Source organism: Trachurus trachurus (assembly GCF_905171665.1).
Source record: "Trachurus trachurus genome assembly, chromosome: 6".
NCBI classification, from domain to species: Eukaryota; Metazoa; Chordata; class Actinopteri; order Carangiformes; family Carangidae; genus Trachurus; species Trachurus trachurus.
Window position 1 is genome coordinate 4,943,883 of NC_139897.1, and position 20,601 is coordinate 4,964,483.

The following is a 20,601-nucleotide window of genomic DNA, read 5'->3' on the forward strand; positions in this document are numbered from 1 at the left end:
TACGTCTAAGGCAGGATGGAGCTGTGAATCACAAAAAACCCACTAAAGCTGTTGTTTAGGCCTAAACTCACCTCCACCTAACATGCGGAAATAAAGCACAGTCAGAGAGCTAAATTTACAATAAGTTAATACCTGGATCTCATTAGCTAAGGCCATGTCGATCATGTTGCTGAATGAATCACTGACATCAGTGAGGATCTCGTGGATGGCCTCTCTCATGGATTTGAGGAAGAATTCATCATCCGTGTGAAGGCACCTGTGGATGAGGGGGCAATTCAACACATTATTTAGAAAAACAGACTCATCTTTACAAATTTCTCATGCTTATGTATTATCCTTTTTAATATTACCTCTCTGTAATGTTTGTAAGCTCCATGCACTTGTCCAGCAGAGACTTCTCATACTACAACAGAAGGGAAAGCAGAAACACACCAAGTATATATAAGTGTATATATAATGATAAAACATATCTGTAATGATAAAACATTCAGATAAGTGTGTGAGTGTATGTGTATTTGTGTGTGTGTGTGTGTATTTGTGACAGGCCTCGCTCTTTCATACATTTAAAGGGGAAGTTTGGTCGCTTTTCCGCTGTTTTGCTAACCCTCCTCTCGGCCATGTGCATTTGTTTACAACAAAGCCGGCGAAAAATCAATTCATGGAGCAGTGGGTTGTTATATGTTATATAACATATACGATGTTACAACGTGTATATCTATGTAGTCTTAAAGCAGAAGTAAGTGATATATTTGTGTTAATATAAGTCTTAAATAGTTATATCTTCCGACAGCAATCACTTACATAGAGTGTTTGGACCGAAACACGGGTCTCTCAGTCCCTCTGCTCCGCTCTGAGCCGAGGAGAAAACATTTATCGTATCCTACAGTTTTTATCCAATGAGGAGAGAGAACGGCATGCAGGGCTGTGTGTGCAGCCAAGGGACGCCGTGAATGTGGTGACGTAGGGACGAGGACTGTTATGGTGCGTTCAAGGCAACTCGTAACTCGTGTTTTTCCGACCTGTGAAGTCGTACCAGTTCGATCTGGTACGAGTTCACGGGTCGGAAGTTACGAGTGGCCGTTATAGTGACTTTCACCGGTAAAACAGGTCGGAAAAACACGAGTGGGTTGCCTGAAACGCTACAAAATCGTAAGTTGTGACTTGAAGCTGTAATTTACGGTTTCAAAAGCCTGCCTGGAACGCAGCATTAGCCAAAACGACCGGATCGCTTACTTCTGCTTTAACTGTCATAAACAAAAGATTACGGGTTACAGAGCGTGTTTGTGTTGCGGTGTGCAGAGACGAGAGCTGGGACACCGGGGCGGCGACCAGGTACTAAACTGATGTTACAAGGTTGGTTTTCAGCCGTGAGACGCCAGGTGAAGGCAGAGAGCCTCCATTCTCACTCGTAACAAGTCACAAGTCATGTAGTTAACGATCACAATTACTCCGGAGTTTTTTAATTAAGGTAAAAATGTAGCATAGCCACGGGAAAAATCCTGCCTATAGTTTCTCTTTAATAAATTGATGTGATAAAAAACAGTGATGCAAAGCAGAACTGTGTCAAATTGAGTGAGAGGTCTGTTATTCCGTCTTAGGAAGCTACAAACTGTTTTCACAACTTGTCAGATTCAGGTGAGAAACGTGTCAACACGGTGAGAAAACATCTTGGTAGTGAAATGTGAGGATACGATAGAAGTCTGTACAAATACAGTGAGAAATGCAGAAATCAGTGTAGGGGAAAGATGGACTGGTCTTGCAGGAGGCAAACAAGATATCTACAATTAGACTGATAAGACTAGGAAAAATATAAATGCATATGGATAATTCTAAAATCAGGCAAATAATCTGTATGCTGTTTTAAAAGGGATATTTCAACATTTTGGCAAATTTGCCTACTGCCACAATCCCTATAGTTTTAGGAGTAGGTTCATTACCTTTAATTGTCAGTGCAAGCTGTTTTTAGAACAGCGGAGCAGAGACGTCAGCTGCTCAGCTAACACTACGGAGTCTCATGGTATTTCCACGTTTCCCTCAGCAAACTAACTACACAATCCGACAACTCCAAAACACTCTTGTGGACAAGTTGTGACCTGCAGATTCACCACACTATGAAATAATAATGTATTATACAACATTACGACACATGAAGCAAATACTCGAAACTACTTGTGCTTTTGAAGTCACTTTGCCCTCTGCATGATTATTTCATAGCGTGGTGAATGTTCAGGTCACAACTTGTCCACGAAAGCGTTTTGGAGTTGTTGGATTGTGTATTTGATGAGTTTGATGAGGCAAAGCCTGGAAATACCTTGCGCTGTGCAGAGCTCACGTCTCTGCCCCGCCGATCTAAAAACAGCTTGCACTGACCATACAAGGTAATGAACCTACTCTTAAGACTATAGAGATTATGGCAATAGGCGAATTTGCCAAAATGTTGAAATTTCCCTTTAAAGCCCCTGTACAGACTTTTAATTTAGTGTTGATTTTGGCGGCCCCTGTGGACGAAAGCGGCGGAACGAAGACTGCATTTCCCACTGTCATGAAGACGTTTGTCTGGCCGGCGTGTGTAGTAATGTATCTATTGGTATCGTTTTGTCAGTGGTCTGACCCGACCACGCCTTCCAGAGGTATAGAAATAGCGTATCTTCACACTGATGGGCTCATTTGCTGTTGTAGGTAACAGAGACATATCAGAAACCAGAGACTTTTGTGTATCCAGTTAAAAGCTTAAAGTCCCACTCCCGCGACCCTTTTCGGCCATTTTAAAAGCAGCTCATTAGCCATGCACATTAGCAATGCACCTCTGGAGGGTGGGCGGAGACTGCGCTGCTCTGCACCCGCCCAGCCACCTCCTCACACCCCACCTCCCCGCTCGCTGACAGCTGGACATTGTACAATTACAGATTCAGCGCGTTTAGCGTAAAACTCCACACTGGGATTCGATCCCAGACTGGAACATAGTCCTTGCTCACGGTGAAAGCTGCTCTACCAGGTGAGCTATACCTGTTATACCATGACAGCTACACCGAGCTGCCAAGCCGTTCACCTCTGAGCCAAATGCAGAGTGGGGCGGGAGCTTGTAGCACTAGTGCCCTCCCCTGGAGCTGTGACACCCTCAACTCCAGTCTCCCTGAAACTGCCAGTTTGCGTCTGCCATTGGTTCACAGCAGTTTGAAGGCAGAAAAACTCAGAAATGCAATTTTGCACTTCCTTTTCTGCTGATATGTCCTCTAACACAAGAAAAATGCCACAGGAACATGTGAAAAGCTCAAAAAACACGATTTTCACGGGAGTGGGTCTTTAAAGTGATTTAAAAAAGATTTAAGTGGTGTAATGTTGGAAGCCTTCACTTCAGCACATATCTCCACAGTGACTGACCTTCTGCATCTCAGGTGGCGTGCTCCGGGCAGTGCTGTACTCGTGCACCAGAGAGCGGACGTGGCAGTTGGCCCTCACGGCGGTACTGTGGACCCTCTGCCAGCGTCCCTTCTCCAACCGCTGGAACATCTTGCCGAGCTCCGTGCTGACCACCAGCGCTCGGCGGAGGAGCGTCTGCAGGTTGTTCCTGGCCACGTGGTCCCCCGCACCAACCCCGGAGCCCACAATGAGCTCCCCCTGCTGAGAGTCCTCATCCACTCCTATAGGTTTGGCCTGCAGGACACACATACACTCCACCTCCGTCATGTGGCGGAGGTCCTCCATCCAGCGCTGGACAGAATCCACCTGAAGAGACTGCATCCGGATGCTGTGGGGAGGGAGTAACAATATAGTTAGAGCTTGCTTCTTCAGGTTGGGAGTTTCTGATGACATACCAACAGGTTGAAAATTCACAATGGGGCTGTGGTTACATTTTCATTAGGGGTGGGAGAAAAAACGATTCACATAAATATCTTTTTTGACGATTTTTAAATCGATTTTTTTTTTTTCAAAAATCAATTTTTTGGGGGGGAGAATTTTTTTTTGGATTTTTTTTTCTTTTTTTAAATATTGTGCAATGTGCATTTGTTCGCCTTTTTTACATACAGAGAGTACAGGTTTTGAAAAGGGTTTAAGTTCACTTTATAATGGAGTATGTTAATTTATAGGCTCCAACAGTATTTGTGTGCAGATAAATGTTAAAAACGCAGACTTAAAATCGAGAGAATAGGCAATATCGTAGAATCGCAATTTAAATCGAATCGCCATCCAAAAAATTGCAGAAGAATCGAATCGGGAGAAAAGCATATCGTCCCAGCCCTAATTTTCATCCAACAAACCAACAAATCCATCAACAGTTGGATTTTGGTGCACATCAATATATCTTCCATCTGGTTACATTGATAGATAAAGAGCCCTCAGTGCAGAGTTCATTCACCTCTATTGATTGCTATATTCAGACGAAGTTCTGTTCCCTGCCTCTGAATTGATTTTGCTGAAAGGAAATCGGCTGTTTGGTTCTGTAGCAGACGTTCTTTATTGATATGAAAATGAAAGGTACAAATTATTGTACAACAGGAACCATGTTTATGCAACAAATGTACTCGGTATCAATCACACAAATACTGTCTGAGATGTGGGATGTTGTGTTTGCTGCCAGGTCTGCTGACTAAAGCCTGGACTGATTTATATGAGAAAACCTTAATCATCTCTGCTTCCTCCACAAGAAATAACATGCTCAATCAGCAGAAAATTAAGGAAGTGCTTACCCATAAATCCAAAATGCTTTTTTGGACAATGACAGATCATTGGCTATGACAACCTGATCCTCCCTTTTTATCAGTCCCCCTTCTCTTTTTCCCAATTATTTGTTTTCATCTTGGATGGATGGTTGGATGAATAGATAGGTAGATGAATTCTGGCCTGAAGCCTTATACTGTACATCCAAATAAAATCCACTTGTGTATTGTAAAGTAAAAAAGCCCATTATGCCACCAGAGATGATCAATGTTGAGGTCAAGGGTTCATACTCGAGGTCAATTATCGACCAATAACTGACAGTTTTTGGCAGGTTATTTCCCAACCTTTGAGCTCTTTAAGCCATGTTTAAAGGGGCAATCCAGAATCCTGCAAATCTCTCTGAAAGAGGATAGGTCGATGGCTACAACAGAGTCAACACATGTGAATAGCGCTTTAATGAAGCTTGATAATTTCATCTCTGCTCTCTTCGTCTGTAGTTTATGAGTAAATGGCAGCTCACATGAGACATTGAGATAATGGTATTGAATATTGGTTAATCTAAGAGAAGCTTTGTGGTTGTGTACACTCAAAACAATGGTTTGTCACGGACCAGCAACAACCAGCATCATTACAAAAAACATGCTCAAGCCGGGTATTGGGTCTAAGCTGTGAGCCAGAGCTGCTGGCACGGGAATTAATTAATAAAAACCACAACTTCAAATATATTTGCTATCAAACCACACAGGGTTAGGAGTTTGGTTAATGTCAGAAAAAGGTCTCATTTAAAGGGACAACGAGGAGTTTTGGAAAAGCGAAGCGTTATCACACTACACTACTACACTACATTTATGAGCCTCCGCGCACACCGTGAAATTCTTTGACCGGCGCAAGACAGACTCATGTTTTCATTCATCAAGAATTAAAGTCAGCGGTTCGAAGACGATCAGATACCGTCGTAGTTCCGACCATAAACGGCGATTCGGCGGCGTTATTCTCATAACTCGCCGCAAAACCGAAAGTAAGGAAACGCTGGTCGGCTCGCCCAGCATTTCCGCCACCACTAATAATAACAAAATAACGATAGAGACAAAACAATATATTTATCAAAAATGGGCCCATTAACAAGTGTGGGTAACGTAGATTCATCCACATTAATATGAGACTTTTTTATTGTCGCGGAATTTTTCGTTCTGCCGATGGAGAAACTCCTCGTTGTCCCTTTAAAGCTGAGGTTAAGTTGACAAGAGGACAAGAGAGGATGGAAATTTAAGTAGCTGGAAATGTGACCTAGAATAAAGAAGTGCGCAGTGTCACTCTGTGTGGTCATTCTTAATGCAGAGCTCGCTCTGCTAAGTGGAGTAAACGGCTTCAAATGTATCACTGTGACTTCTGAAACTGGATGAGATATGAGTTTTAGTTCAGTTCTGAGCAATTTAGTAAATTAATTTCTCCTAAATGTTCCAAATACAATATTATAGTAAACCCAGCCTCAGGGTTTTTTTTTTCCCCACACTCTTTAAAACCACTTTTCTTGTGAAAATGTCTCCTGCTGCAGATTAATCACACAGTGGTGAGTAACACTATGATTCAAACTAAGTGAGTCAAATTAGTCACAAAGAGCCTGATTGCCAGTGGAAGGCAGACCTGAAGGAGGGGATGAAAAGAGCCCTCAGTTATTAATTGGCGTCATTTTCTGATCTATTTCACCAGGGTTATCCTTTGCTTTTTGGATGACTGATGTGTGATATGTTTCCTAGTAACTGTGAGCATTCATTTTAGGTGCAACAATATCCCCTATCTTTCCTGATCTGCCAATTGCAAACCATTTTCAATTATATAACAGCATCATGAGCCCAACGAGCCACAAACGCTCCTGTCATAGTGTCTGAAAAAAGGATGATAACAATAGGTGTGTTTTCCAAAGGAGGGTAAGCAGTACACTTCAGTCTGCAGGGAGTGACAAATATTTACATGCGGGGCTGAGAGAGGGTCAGGGAAGAGCAGCTCTATTATCCCTGTCAGGGATCCTGGGGGAGATGAAGCATCAGCATCAGCCCCTCTCATCTGCTCCCACTGTTACCAAACACAGGGACAGAGACGAGCCGCTTAACAGCACACATCCTTCTGTTGCTGGTAAAAATACTGCTGCAAGATTTAGACATGTTGTTATTGTACCAGAGGTAGTCTGCCGTTGTATTAACTTCTCTGTGATTGATTTTAACCGTCCTCTTGTGTTAGGTTTTCCACTGACACATTTCTAATGCATAAAAAAGTACCACATAAATTAAAGCCCTTTTTGACTTTTTCAGGAACCTCTATTTAAACATTTTCCCCAAATTCTAAAATGCTCTGGTTAAAATTATGACATTTGTGTTGTTAGGGTTGGTTTTGACCTGGTTATAACGATACGAACAATAATGAGAGTTAAAACTGAAATCATAAGTGCAAAACCAACCTTTTCATGTATAAGGAGCCTAACAATGTAACCAAGAGATGAGAAACAAATGGGATGATAAATAATTGTTTTTAATGTGTTTTACAGCTGATTTAAGACTCGGGTCAGAACCGACCCTAAAACAAGAGATGGTAGCAGAAAGCTGACAAGGTGAAATTGAAGCCAATGGGCATACTGACAAAAAAGGCCCAGGGGGGCACCCCAAAAATATTAAAACCAAGCTTTTCATGGATAAGGAAGCCTAACGATGTAATCAAGAGAAGAAAAACAAAATGTATGAAAAAAAAGCTTTTAGTGTATTTTACAGCTGATTTAAGACTCAGGACAAAACCGACCCTAACACAAGACATGGTAGCAGAAAGCTGACACTTATGCTTATGCTTTTATTTTTTGGGGGGGAAGGTGACCTTGGGTGACTGTAAAGGTGCCTCCAAATAAAATGAATTATTATTATTATTAATAATAATAATAACACAAGACAAATGTTAATGTGTGTTTTAGGACTGGAGTAAGATCCATTATGCATTAAGCATGTATCAAGAATAATGGCAAAGAAAATCACAATCAGTGAAATAGATGTTTCATTTATCAATAGAGACGGAGCCCAGTTTTAAGGACAGGGTTTGTGACAGGATGAGTAGTTCTTTAATAAACTGTCCATAGGCATGTGTGTTGTATTGTTGTGGTACTGCACTCACACACATTGTAGTTTCTGTGTTTCCATGTGCTGCAAATACAATTAGTGAGTCTACAGGGTGGAAATGGTTAATAAAAATATAAAACAAGTGAAAGACTTCCTGAAATCTGGCAAGAATTACACAACTAAGATGTAGCATGTAACTGAAAGCAGTAACATGCTACATGACTCAGAAACAGATGAACCCCACACTGATTGGTGTAGGGAATCAGGCCGGTGTGCTCAGTTAGTTAAATGATATTTAGGCTTTTAGATGATTCATTTAACTAAACCTCTGATGTACTTAAAGGATATGAGGAGGATGAGTCACTGACACACAGTTTGTGTCTGTGTGTGTGCTTAGGTGCTAGCAGATGCATAGGCCTACAGTATACATCAAACACGCACACATACAACTTTACATCATGTTCACAACTCTGCTTAGAACTGGGGTATTCATTTAATCATTTCATCTTTCTTTCTGCTTTTGTTTAGTGGCACTGCCTGGAAAATCAGCCCCATCAGCTGTCTGCTGCCTTGACCTGCTTCATACTCAAAGAAAACCAGACAATAATACAGGATCTTTAAATGAAATGGTTTGTCACTCAAGCGAAGCTCACATTAACCATGTGTATTTTTTTTCAAAACCCTTTGTTCTGTGACTTCTTTAAAGGAGGGGATCATCTGCTGGCATCAGCTCTATGCTGAGGAAACCTGTGCCAAGCAAAGAGTAGAAAAACACAAAAGCATTGTCGCATTCATGTGAATCTCTTAACTGAATGTCTCCTCACAGGGCGTGAGTCAGTTTTCTTGAGGCTAAAAATATCAACTATGTACACTTGAAAACACACTGTGAGCGTTAATCTGTTAGCGTGCTTAATCCGTGGGTCATTCACTAATCGCATCATGAAGATAATGAAAATAAAGGACGATAACAATGTGTTTTAAACCAGTGTGACAGTTACATCCTGTGTGTTATCATCAGTGCTGTGCAGTGTTGTGCTTGTTAGCTGGGGAGCCACAGACGAGGCGGGGCTGGAACCAGGAGGTAGAGCACCTGTTGTCACTCAAGCATAGCAGTGATTGGACAGCAGGAACTCATTTGTTCTTCGAGGGTGGCTGCCCATTACTCTGCGTATTCTACATATCGCTAGAGGCTGGAAATGATTCAGGTATACTATATGCAACACTTCACACACGACGAGCCCGGGCTGAGTAATGTCTGCTCCAGTCGGCTGCTTGATAAATGGTTCCCTGCATGTCGTGGCACCCTGCTGTCAGCTGTAAAATGGACCCACTGATGTTCTGAATTAAGGTGCACAGTAGGTGGGAAGCTCAGCCTAGGGTCAAAGAAAGTGTGTAAAATTACAATTGAATGCCTTCAAATACAAACACCCAAGATACAGCAATGGTTATGCTATTCCAGTTTTACATAGACAAAGCAGGGCCTATTGAACAAATTACATAATAATAGTAATAATAATAATGATCTGGGAATTGACATCTACACTGTGCGTAAATCATAAAAGTTATGTTTTAGTCTTTTTAAACATTTGAATAATTTCCTAGTTAGGATATTAAACTGGATATCTTTAAGATTAAACTTAAAATGTAATTGTACTATTCTATTCAGTTTATTTATGTGTTTGTTTGATTGTCTTTATAGATTAAAGGTACATTGTGTAGGAATTACTCCCATCTAGTTGCGGTTGTATATCGCAAGCAACTCAATCATATTTTTCATGCTGCATTCATGTGAAATTGGGCAGACGGCAGACGGACGACAGCTGCTGCACGTAACGGCATAAACAAGCCTCTATGTAAACAAGTGGTCCGTCAGCACGAGGCAAAACAATACACGTGACAATATGTTGTCATGGCGATGTCGTATTGTTTACCTGACCCACGTTTTACCGTTTGACTTCTGTGACTAATAAGACATCTGGTTTGTTACCAACGGCCGTCTGCCCGACTGCAGGTGAATGCAGCATCAGTGTAACGCTCCATTCCTCCTCACTGCGTTACCGCGGTGACTTTTCACAGACGCCACCTCGACCTGAGCCGACAGCTCCGGTGTCTCCGCTGAGTTTCCGTGGTTTCCTACCGTCACGCTGCCACTGAACGTAAAAACATGGCGACACCACATGGCAGCAGCACCGAGCTTACCCGCTCCATGTAGATATGAATGATATGAACGGCAAATTCAGAGCTGAAAGGAACACTTCAGTCTGTTGATGGGGGGATTACTGGTTAATGAAAAACATACTTTTGAATGAAATAATCGATTTTCGTGATTAGATAACAGGAGAAGTTACACAATGTCCCTTTAAAGAGGCAGAATAAAATCTGTATTCCTGATGAACTCATTCACATGTTAGTACAGAACCTGGCTTCACCTCTAATGAAAACATGCATATTTACGGGTGTGAATAATTGTATCAAATATTTGCATCATTCTTATCAAATATTCATCTTGAGTGACCCAGAATATGCTAATCTAATATGGATACAGTTCAAATTGTTTATTTGGTTAGGTGCATTCAGACTGAACATGAAGTTTATTTTTTACTGTTTTATATACAAAACATCGGACTTTTGGTGCTGTAAATGTGTTTTTGCCACAGTCCATATACCAACTTCAAGCTATCTACCTGTTTGCAGTTTGCTTTTTTTTTGTATTCTTGTTCATTGGAGCAAGGCGATCAATGAGCTATACCAACCATGTAGAAGTTAATGGTAGCCATCTGTGACCTGGTGTTAGCTGTTGGTTAGCTCCCATGCTCTGCTCTAAATCTGGTAGCTCAGACTTGAACTAAATCTGTCACCTGTCATGTCAGCAGTTTAATAAGTCAATATTTTTCTCATACTAAATTCCCTTTAGCTTCCCTCAAACCTTTTGCCTATCTTTACCTGCTCCTAAAATTGATGTAATGTTTATTCTCATCTATCAAGTTGTTTTCCTTGCCTACTTCTGGCTATTTTAAGGAACAAAAGAAAATGTTGTAACCATTATTGTCAACATCAACACAACAGGGTAGAAACCAGATGTCTCTGTAGTGTTACTCATCCTCATAACTAAACAATTTCTTTTGAAAAAAAAATCTTAGGTAACATCTACGACTTCACACCAACTCCATGCATTATTACAAGCACCTTGTTTGGAAAGAAGCAGCAACATGTGTTCCTTAATGTTTGGATTGGACTGAACTGTTTTCAGAACCTCTTGATACAAGCTGGAAGGAGCCCTTCACTAGGGCCCACTGTCTGGTTTGCAATGAATGTAACAGTCTGACTCTTGATGTCACATATGAACAAATGGAAATCTCTCTCAAATACCACAAAGGAACCGATGGAAATGAATGGAAATGTTGAGGACCAGACCATTGTGGCTTTGGCTTTGGCTGAAAGAGGAAACAAGAACGCTCTTGTCCTAAAAGAATTAAATATGGAGGCTACATGACGACCAAACAGGACGCTAGAGCATTCCTCCGCTGCTAAGAAACCAGAATTTCAATAAAGCACGACTCTCTCAAAACACATTTTTAACACAGAGGACACAGCTCCACTGAAAACTGCCATTATATAAATCTTGATTTTGCAGACGAGGATGGGGTCTGTGCCCCTGAGGTAGCACACTGTAAGGGGATACTGTGGCAACTGACTGGTCCGGTTGAATCCTGGCAGCATGGGCAGACATCTGACTCCCAGATGTTTCAGACAGCCTCTAATGTGCAGCCAAGACCAGATCCACCTTGACTAGCACACACCAAGTTTGATTCTCTCTTTTTCTCTGTCTCACTCCATTCTTCTCATTCTCCCCATCATTTGTTCTCTCTTCCCTCTGACTCACTCTCCTGCCCTGTATAACACATGCCTGGTTCCGTGCACTAGGCACCGATTTGCAGCTATCGCAGGCAAACACAGTGTGTGTCTCAAACCATATCCAGCTGACTTGCTGGTTTGATCTCAGCTCTCTTAACAGCAAACCCACAGTTGTGCAACTTCTCCGACACTCCTACATGGGTTGCAGCAAGCAAAAGTGGCGACATGAAAAAGCGACGCCACAGAAAACCTGGTTAAACCTGCCAACAGTGTAATGACTGGCAAAGCTCTTTTCAGATTGTAACCTGAAGCCCTGATTGTCCAGACGAGCCCATTTGGGCAAAGAGCTGGTGGAGATGTTTGTCAGCTGAGTGCATGTGTGCGCTTCCATCTGTCTTTGCTCTTTATTTTAATACTCTTCTTTTCATCAGCTGATTTATTGCCATGCGTCACCACAAATAGGATTTATGTTTGTGTGCATGTGTGTGAGCCAGGACAAAGGAAGCAAGTGAGAGATGATCTGTTTGTTTATGTGTGCGCGTGTCTGGTTGCCAATGTATGGCGTGACAACTCCACTGATTTGATATCCAGGGGCATTCACTGTGCGTGCTGTGTAAGCATTTGTAAACACAAAACTGTCAGAAGATATATATTCAAATTTATTAGCAGTGACTGAAATATTCTCAACCACAGTGTTTGATGAAGAGGTTTTTCTCATTTAAAAAATTGGAATCAGGATCTGGCTTTTTCATAATAAATACATAAACCAGTGAGAATGTTTGATAACAGAATAAACTGAGGTTATACTGTATTTGGAAGAACAGCCTTCCAGTTGTGTTTTAACTTCAGTTACTGATTGTTTGGTATGCACAGGCTCCACATGTGTCTCACAGATTTTTTTCAGGATTTTTGGTTGTAATCTCTCTAGCTCTTGTGTAGAATCCAATTGTGGACAGATTTTTTTCACGTGTGTGAGTGTGTGGGTCAGGATCTGTGGGTTTCGACCTTTACGCCCTCTGCTATTGACTGCCTCTAATTTGTTGGTCTAGGATCCTCTCTAAGGCCAATATATTGGTTTGGGGATGCTGAACCAACAAGTCTAATCAAACATGGATGAAATGTGAGAGGGGTCACTCGTCACCTTCACACATACACATTTGTCATTCGGTAACTCCACAGTTTCCCTCAGCTCTCATGAGCATTTTAACATCCTCAAGGTTTGTTCCACTCTAATGTGATAAATCCTCTGTAGCTCCCTGTTTAAGTTAGCACCTACTTAGTAATCACAACAGACCATTCAGCAGCTAAACACACAGATATTTCACCTAAGTGCTGAAAGTCGTAGATAGAATATTGGACTTCACCTGATCACCAGAAACTCAGCCTCAAATAAATGTTAATATTGCGCAGCTTGGACCAACTTCAGCCCTCAGTGAAAAAAAGACATTCCTCTCACAATCGCACATTTCCTGTGATTTAATCATGATTCTTCTTTAGATTAAATTAATGTGGAGTAAACATAAAAGAAGTATATTCTCTTCTGTGAACATCAGATTTCCATTGAAACGACTCTCAGCTTGAAAGGCATCACACCGAACAATACACAGGCCAATATGTTAAAGTGCCTGTTGAATTTCAAAACCATCAAGGCCATTAGAATTATCAGCTTGGATGGCAATGATTTTTATATGCACTAATATAAATGTTATTAGTAAGAAAAAATGTGCTCCAGTGGTGCCAGGTGAATTAAAAAAAGGTTCACAAGAGTCCACGATTATATAAAAGGAAGATGAGGAGACTTTTGTTACAGAATGATGATGGACTGGACCTGAGAAATGCTGGACTTGATCTTTATCAATTCTTCTCCCACAGTTCTTTAAGATATACTGTATGAAAGTGGAGCCTGAATAAAGGATAATTCCGCCTATGCAACGTGTCTCCTTCATTCATTCAGCAGCTGTACACTGCTGCTGATAGATTATGAGCACTCAACTTTAACTACATTTATATTATTTGGCTGCTAATGATTTTACATGCACATTGTTTAAGTGAGACAACATCCAACATTATCTTGGAACTGTTTGGAGTCAGTCAGTACGTTTACATGCACAGCTTAATCGAGCTATGCTCAAAATTCGATTTTGGCGTCTAATCGGACATCTGTCCTTGTCCCAGTTTACATGCAACTGAGAAAATCAAATAACTGACGGGAACGTGTGCTCCTCCTCAACACCAGGTGGCGATATGTGTCGTTTCAGCGGGTTAATACGGAACCTTTTCTGGTTAGCCAGGTGGAATGGTTAAGCGTACGGCTTTGTTCATCTCGAACATAATGTGTGTGTTACTTATTGTGCAGATAAGGTGCACGCTATCCCTAGAGGTCATGGTGATTTAGAGAGACAGACAAGAACGCCGTAACGCTACAACAATAGCTTCTGCGACCGGCTTTCTTGGATGTTTTTGTTCCGGGGTCTTACACTAGTGCAGGGGGTGTGGAGCATGTGCACATGTGTTGTCCAGTTAAACTAAAGATATTAGTCGGACTAACATGTTTAAATTGTACTCAGTTGTCCAGTTATAGTCGGACTAAGGCAATAATTCGGTTTTCTCAAGTGTCATGTAAACGTACTGATTGACGAGTGCATGAGCTCCTCCTGGAAGCTCTCATTCATGAGAATCAGAACAGTGTAGCTCACCATACGAACACCACAACCCCACCCTCACAGCTCATTCTCCAGCTCCTCGTTTTTTGTAATGAAGTGCTGCTTTTTTTCTGAATTCCAGCTAAGGTGACAACATGGCTCTGTTTCTGCAATTCATGATCATACAGCCCAGAATGACTACAGACCCTCGTCACCACTGTAAACCTCAATCTCTGCTCTAACAATAGCTGCCATGACACCATGACCACCATTACAGCACATTATCACAGAGGGACTGGCATCAAAGAAGGTTACATTTTTTGAGGGGGCCCCCCGTCTGCAGATGAAACAGGAGGTTATTTCTTGTTATCATGGTTATTACTATCAGTAGATTATTTGGATGTGAGCTGACCACTGCAGCACCATTTCCATTCATATTAGGCACCTCCACACACAAGGGGTTTGGTGCTATTTACATAATACATTTTTTTCAGAAGCCAGTTTTTCTCCATTTCGTAAGTTCAGAGAGACAGAAAGAAAGAAAGAAAGAAAGAAAGAAAGAAAGAAAGAAAGAAAGAAAGAAAGAAAGAAAGAAAGAAAGAAAGAAAGAAAGAAAGAAAGAAAGAAAGATGTGGCAAAGTGATAAATGAGTGATTGGAACTGACATGCCTGAGTTCTTCAATATACCGGTTCTGACTACGAGGTCCCGTCCACATGGATATAGGATACGGTTTCCAGAGTGAATAAATCACAAAACATCATGCAGACAACGAAAACGTAACTTCTGTAAAGTGATGATGTCATAGCCCGCCTCTCTAACCTATAACCTGAGCCACATGTAGATGTCACGTAACAACAATGCCGGATGCTGTCATTATCGATCAATCTGTCAATTATGTAAACGATTAATCAATTAATTGTTTGGTCAATAAAATGTTGAAAAATTTCAATCAGTGTTTCCCCCCTTATTGTTTGATTAATCAATTAATTAACTCTAGTTGCTTCCCTCAGATACTGCTGAAATGCAATGTCATATCTAGGCTGACAATCCCTGTCAACATCCTTGGTTTAGTCCACTTACAGTATTTGGAGTTTGTTAACAGCACTTTTCTCTCTGTTTTTGGTTTATTTATGTGTGCAGTCGGCCTGCACCATATCAGCAAAATGTCCCATGTGCGATGACACAGTTCAATATCGCAATGACGAAACGACTTGTGATTGTGAATGTGAATGTGTGGGGGTGCAGCTGCTACTTGCCTCATTGGAGATGAAGAGAGCGAGCTGCTCTGTCTGGAGCTGCTCTGAGGAGTCGCCATTCTGTTGGAGGCCGTCTTACTTCAGCTCAGCACCTGAAACACAATGCACACATAAAGACATGATGTGATGGTCTCTTTCTTTTATCATTTTCATATATTTCCCTGTTACATTTGGGAATATGCTCATTTCATCAAGTGCAACAGCAACATTCAACGCACACTCTTTGGATACAGTATCACACACACACACATGAGCAGCCACTCCGCATCCTCCTGGCTGTGTTGCTTGCCACCGCAACATTATCCTCTACAATATCTCCTTATTGATCCGCCTCCAAGCTTTCTATTCTTGTCTTGTCTTTTTTTTCCTTCAAGTAATTCAATTATCAATAAACTTTCCTGTTTTAAATAGCTTCAAGCCGCTGGTGTGCCAGTGGAATAATATTTCTTATCTTCTAATTTATTGGCTGGCTGCCAGCCAGTGACTCTCTTCTCTACTTTGAGCCTGAGCAAAAGGGGCTGACGCTCTTAAGTGCTCGCAACTTTATTCCACCGTTTTATTGATGTATCCCATTTAGATTAGACCATCTTCAATCGGGAGAAGCCGCAGATGCCCTCCTGCCTGAGCCACACTCTAATCCTTTTAGTTAATGATATCCTGCAGTGGAGTGGTTACACATTTCATGTTTACTATGGAGTGTAATTAGCAGGTAGTAAAGTGAGACAATCTCTCTCACTCACATTGACACACACACAGCATGTGTCACATGTTTTACTAAATGCTGTTATGGTGATCAATAGACAGACACCCAGAGGAGTTCTCATATTAAGACCATTTAAACCACAGGGATGTGCGATGCTTGTTAGATTTCACAGGTTCGATTCCATGCCGGCCTGCTTTTTTCATTGTCGCAGTGATCAAGACAGAATGCTACTGCAGCATCGCATCTGATCCATCCTCCAGAGCTCAGAGAGGATCACACACACAGCAGGACAGCAGAGGAGTCACACACATTCTGTTGTTTGCTCTGAAAACTCCTTGTATTATGTAATTGTGATCATCAATGAAACTGTTTGATGATGGATGAGGAAAAAAGATGGGGGGGTGGGTGAGTCACTGACTCCGATAAAGAGGTACCAAGACGGATGAGTAGGTTAAGAGATAGATAGCTGTAATACAGACAGAAAAGGAGGAGGGAGAGGGAAGGAAGAAGATGCAGAGAGTCAGATTAAGGGATGGTGAGGCGGGGGTGGGGGGTGGGTACTTTTACTGAAGTCTTGGCATGGGTCCTCCACTGCCATTTTCAGCCAGAGCATCACAGTGGATCAGAAACGATCCCAATGCTGTGCCAGCACAATGGAAGACTGTGTAGTAAAAACTGTGTGCTGGGGGTAAAACCTACATCCATAACACTCAACGTTGTTATAATACAGTAGAATACCATCAAACAAGCCGGGGTGTAATTGCAGTGTTAGATTATTACAGTAGAGGTGTAGATAAATTATATTGGCCTTGTAATTGAGCACGGGGTCGCGGCCGACCAGACACAGATCCCGCAGATCCCATTACACGAGCCTGCAGCTCTTCAGTGGATTAACATACAAATGGAGATGAGTTGTTCAATCAAGCAATTCAGTCCTGAGCACTTAGCATGCACCACTAAGAGCTATGTTAAGGACCACTGCACTGGAAGTGATCTCCGTCGTTCTGCCGTGAGTGGCCACCGGCTGCAAACGATGCATGAGGAGAGAGGGCAGGTCCTCCGAGACCGTTTCCTCTACAGCATCCTGGATGATTCAGTTTCAGAGCATCCAGAGTTATCCTGCAATAATGTGATTAGAGAACTACAGCTGTGGTATGTATCTATTCATGTTCAATAAAGCCTGTATTTTAGTGGAGCTGTGGCCACTGCAGTTAAAACAACCCTGAGTGCATTAAGTTTGCAAGCGCTACAGAAATATTTCCTCACAAGAAGGTCAGATCTCATCTGACCAGATCCTGGCTAATTTTCTTGCTGTGGCTGACATTTCATTTCATGTCTGGAGGGAAACCTGAGTGGCCCAGTGGTTTTTCCCATTCAGCTGCCTCGGTGAGAGTGTTGATCGTAGGTAAGCCAAACAAAGGACACCTCTGTCTCAGACCCATGTCACATGGCGGGTAAAATAACAACCACTCAGAGACCTTTGTGCATAAAGGAAATCACCAGGGTGTGCTTTCCAGATTTACTGCAGCACTTGCATTTATTCCTTGCCATGTATGTAGAGAGGGGATTTAACCGCCAGTGTGTCTTTGAGCACATGTTTCTGTCACTTGCAGTTTCCCAGTGATGTTTTGTGTGATGTCTGCTCTTACTTAGTCACGCCAGAGACATCTGGATTCCCATTCCTCACCTGAGTTCAGCAGCCTTTATGTAATCTGACTGTATAGCTTGACCAAGCTTAAGAGCTTTTACAATTGACTGACTTCTACCTTTATTTAGGAATACATGTGTTTTAAAACAACCACCTTGCCTTCACTCAAGAATAACATTTTTTTCGTAGACATGGTCATGAATCCAGAGTCATGTTATGATGCTTAGACCAAGAGCTTAGTCATGAAAAAAACAGTTATGTATCGAGTGAAATAAGTTGCCATATTTCATAAAGGGATAGTTCAACATTTTGGCAAATTGGCCCATTGCCATAATCCCTATAGTCTTAGCATCAGGTTGTTACCTTTAATTGTCGGTGCAAGCTATTTTTAGAACGGCGGAGCAGAGCCGCGAGCTGCTCAGAGCTATGCTACGGAGGCTCATGATTTCTTGTTTTCCCTCATCAAACTCATCAAATACACAATCCAACGACTCCAAAACGCTCTGGTGGACAAGTTGTGACCTGCACATTCCCCACGCTATGAGATAATAACAGAACGTTACCAGACAGAGTTGTTTTCAAGGTAAATTCATGCAAAACTGCTGATGCACGTTCCTGTCAGGGGCAGTTTTCCGGCAAGCAGTTTCTGTATTTACCTCGAAAATGGCTCTGTCTCGTAACGTTCCATTATCTCATAGCGTGGTGAATGTGCAGGTCACAACTTGTCCACCAGAGCGTTTTGGAGTTGTTGGATTGTGTGTTTGATGAGTTTGATGAGGGAAACCAAGAAATCCCATTAGCCTCCGTAGCGTAGCTCTGAGCAGCTCGCAGCTCTGCTCCACCGTTCTAAAAATAGCTTGCACCGATGATCATGCAATAAGATTTATTCACGGGAAAAAAAAAACAGGCAAAACCTCAGTTTCTGCTCAAAAGCATAATCAAACCTGTAATGACGCTACCAAACATCCAATGGAGTTCATGTCGTATGACAAAAACTAAACAAATGGAACTCTGCAGAGAAAGTGGAGAGACAAAGCCACTCACCATTCTGCCAGGTGGCACCAACGTGTTGGAGAGATTCAGGCTATGTCCACATTCACCGTCCTTGTTGTAACCAGTTCCTTATGGTTTGGCTTTCTTTTAGAACTGCCGACAATGAAACACAAAATGTTTCCTCTGCCGTCCTAAGTCACAGGCTGAGGAAAGCCTCCACTAAAGCAGCTGCCTCTGGCCTCTGGTATCTAAATACAGTGGACATGCTCTGCATCGGCGACTCGGCGGTGCCATGCTGCTCATGTCCTGTCATTGAGCCGGAGACTGGGTTTGCAGGAGGAGACAGTGGTCACGGTCCCACCACAGGACTGTCATGCTGAGAGGAAAGCAGAGCTAGATGGGTACTGCATGGGTGGTTGGGTGGGAACAAGCTAGAAGCGGTGCTGTGCTGAGCCACGGACCCAACATTCCCATCCCACACACAGTGGGCTGGCTGAAAGTGGGCCCTTGTATGTGGACAGAGACCCACACAGGGCAGCAGATAACACAGACTGTCAACTGCTACTGCTCAAATGTTTAGTGAGTCAGCTCAAGTTTCTCTTGGTGTTCTTAAAGTAAAAGTGACAATGGCTTCCTGCACAGCGTTGAAGCCTTAAGCGAGCTAACATAACATGTGCTAACATGTGCATAGTGGACTGGGTTTTCTGTCCATGTGTACGATGAACTTCCCAGCACATTCTGAAGTCTTCTGTTTCTTCTGCACTGAGATATTTAAGGACATATTTGTCCCTCCAGACACAACAGCCCTCTTAACCTCTTACTGCTATCTCAGTAGAGTAGTGAGTCTAAATCCAGAGCATTCCCCTGATAACACTGTCTTTAAAGTGTGTGTATAGTTCACACACTCACTTCTATCTCTGTATTTGTCTCATTTACTGTGTCCAATATGTATATTTTGGATAGTATAACTAAGTAAACCAGGGTCTTTCCTTTTTTTCTCTTACAACTATTCATAGGTTTTATGCACAGCTCCACTACTTCCTTAACTTAAACAGGCTCCTTTATTACCTGTCTAACATTATTGGACAAACTGATTAATCCAGGTGTGTCTGACCATTGTTGTGACTAGGTCAGAGTCAGACACAGCTGGATTAATCAGTTTGTCCAATAGCCTAATGTTAGACAGGAAATAAATGAGCTTGTTTAAGTTCAGGAAGTAGTGGAGCTGTGCATGGAGCCTATTATGTTTATAATTTCATAGTGAATCTAACCCAAACCAGTAGCCTACAATATAAAAGTGGAACTAACTTTTCTAGTTTTACGTCACATACTCTAGAAACACTTTATCAGGCTCCATTCACACCTGACACTTTGCTCAGTGCAGTCGGAGTGGAAGGAACTGGAAGCCACTGCCTTGCTCATATTTTCCCAGCCTGTCCTGGGATGTGAATGGCCCGCTGGGAAAATTTGTTGGACTCAAGCCAAGCCTCCAGGCTTCCAACACGCCATTCGCTGGAGAAAAATATTACACACTGAGAAGAACCCTATGTTAGGGCATACGCTGACAACCAGCGAGGGTTCAGCTGGGGTGTTTAGCACAGTGACATTTACAACACAACGGTTTTGACTCAAACCCTCCACCGCTGTTATTCACATATACAACAACTTCCATATTCAACCAAACCTTGTGAAAATGTGAGTGACGCATCAAGAGCACAGCTTCTACGACATAAAGCTGTTGGTAGA

At 42.1% G+C, this 20,601-nt stretch overlaps 1 protein-coding gene across 1 annotated transcript in view; it reads right to left on the reverse strand.

Annotated features, from left to right (window-relative positions):
• The window catches only part of insc (INSC spindle orientation adaptor protein), a 47,518-nt gene extending 28,505 nt beyond the window's left edge, over positions 1-19,013 (reverse strand). Inside the window, exons 1-5 of the mRNA XM_083972853.1 lie at positions 18,907-19,013; positions 15,512-15,603; positions 3,382-3,748; positions 351-403; positions 133-256 (exon numbers count right to left, since the gene is read on the reverse strand). Of these exons, the coding sequence (XP_083828979.1) occupies positions 133-256; positions 351-403; positions 3,382-3,748; positions 15,512-15,570 (603 nt within the window). The 5' untranslated portion in view covers positions 15,571-15,603; positions 18,907-19,013. The remainder of the gene's footprint in view (positions 1-132; positions 257-350; positions 404-3,381; positions 3,749-15,511; positions 15,604-18,906) is intronic.
• Positions 19,014-20,601: the final 1,588 nt, after the last annotated feature.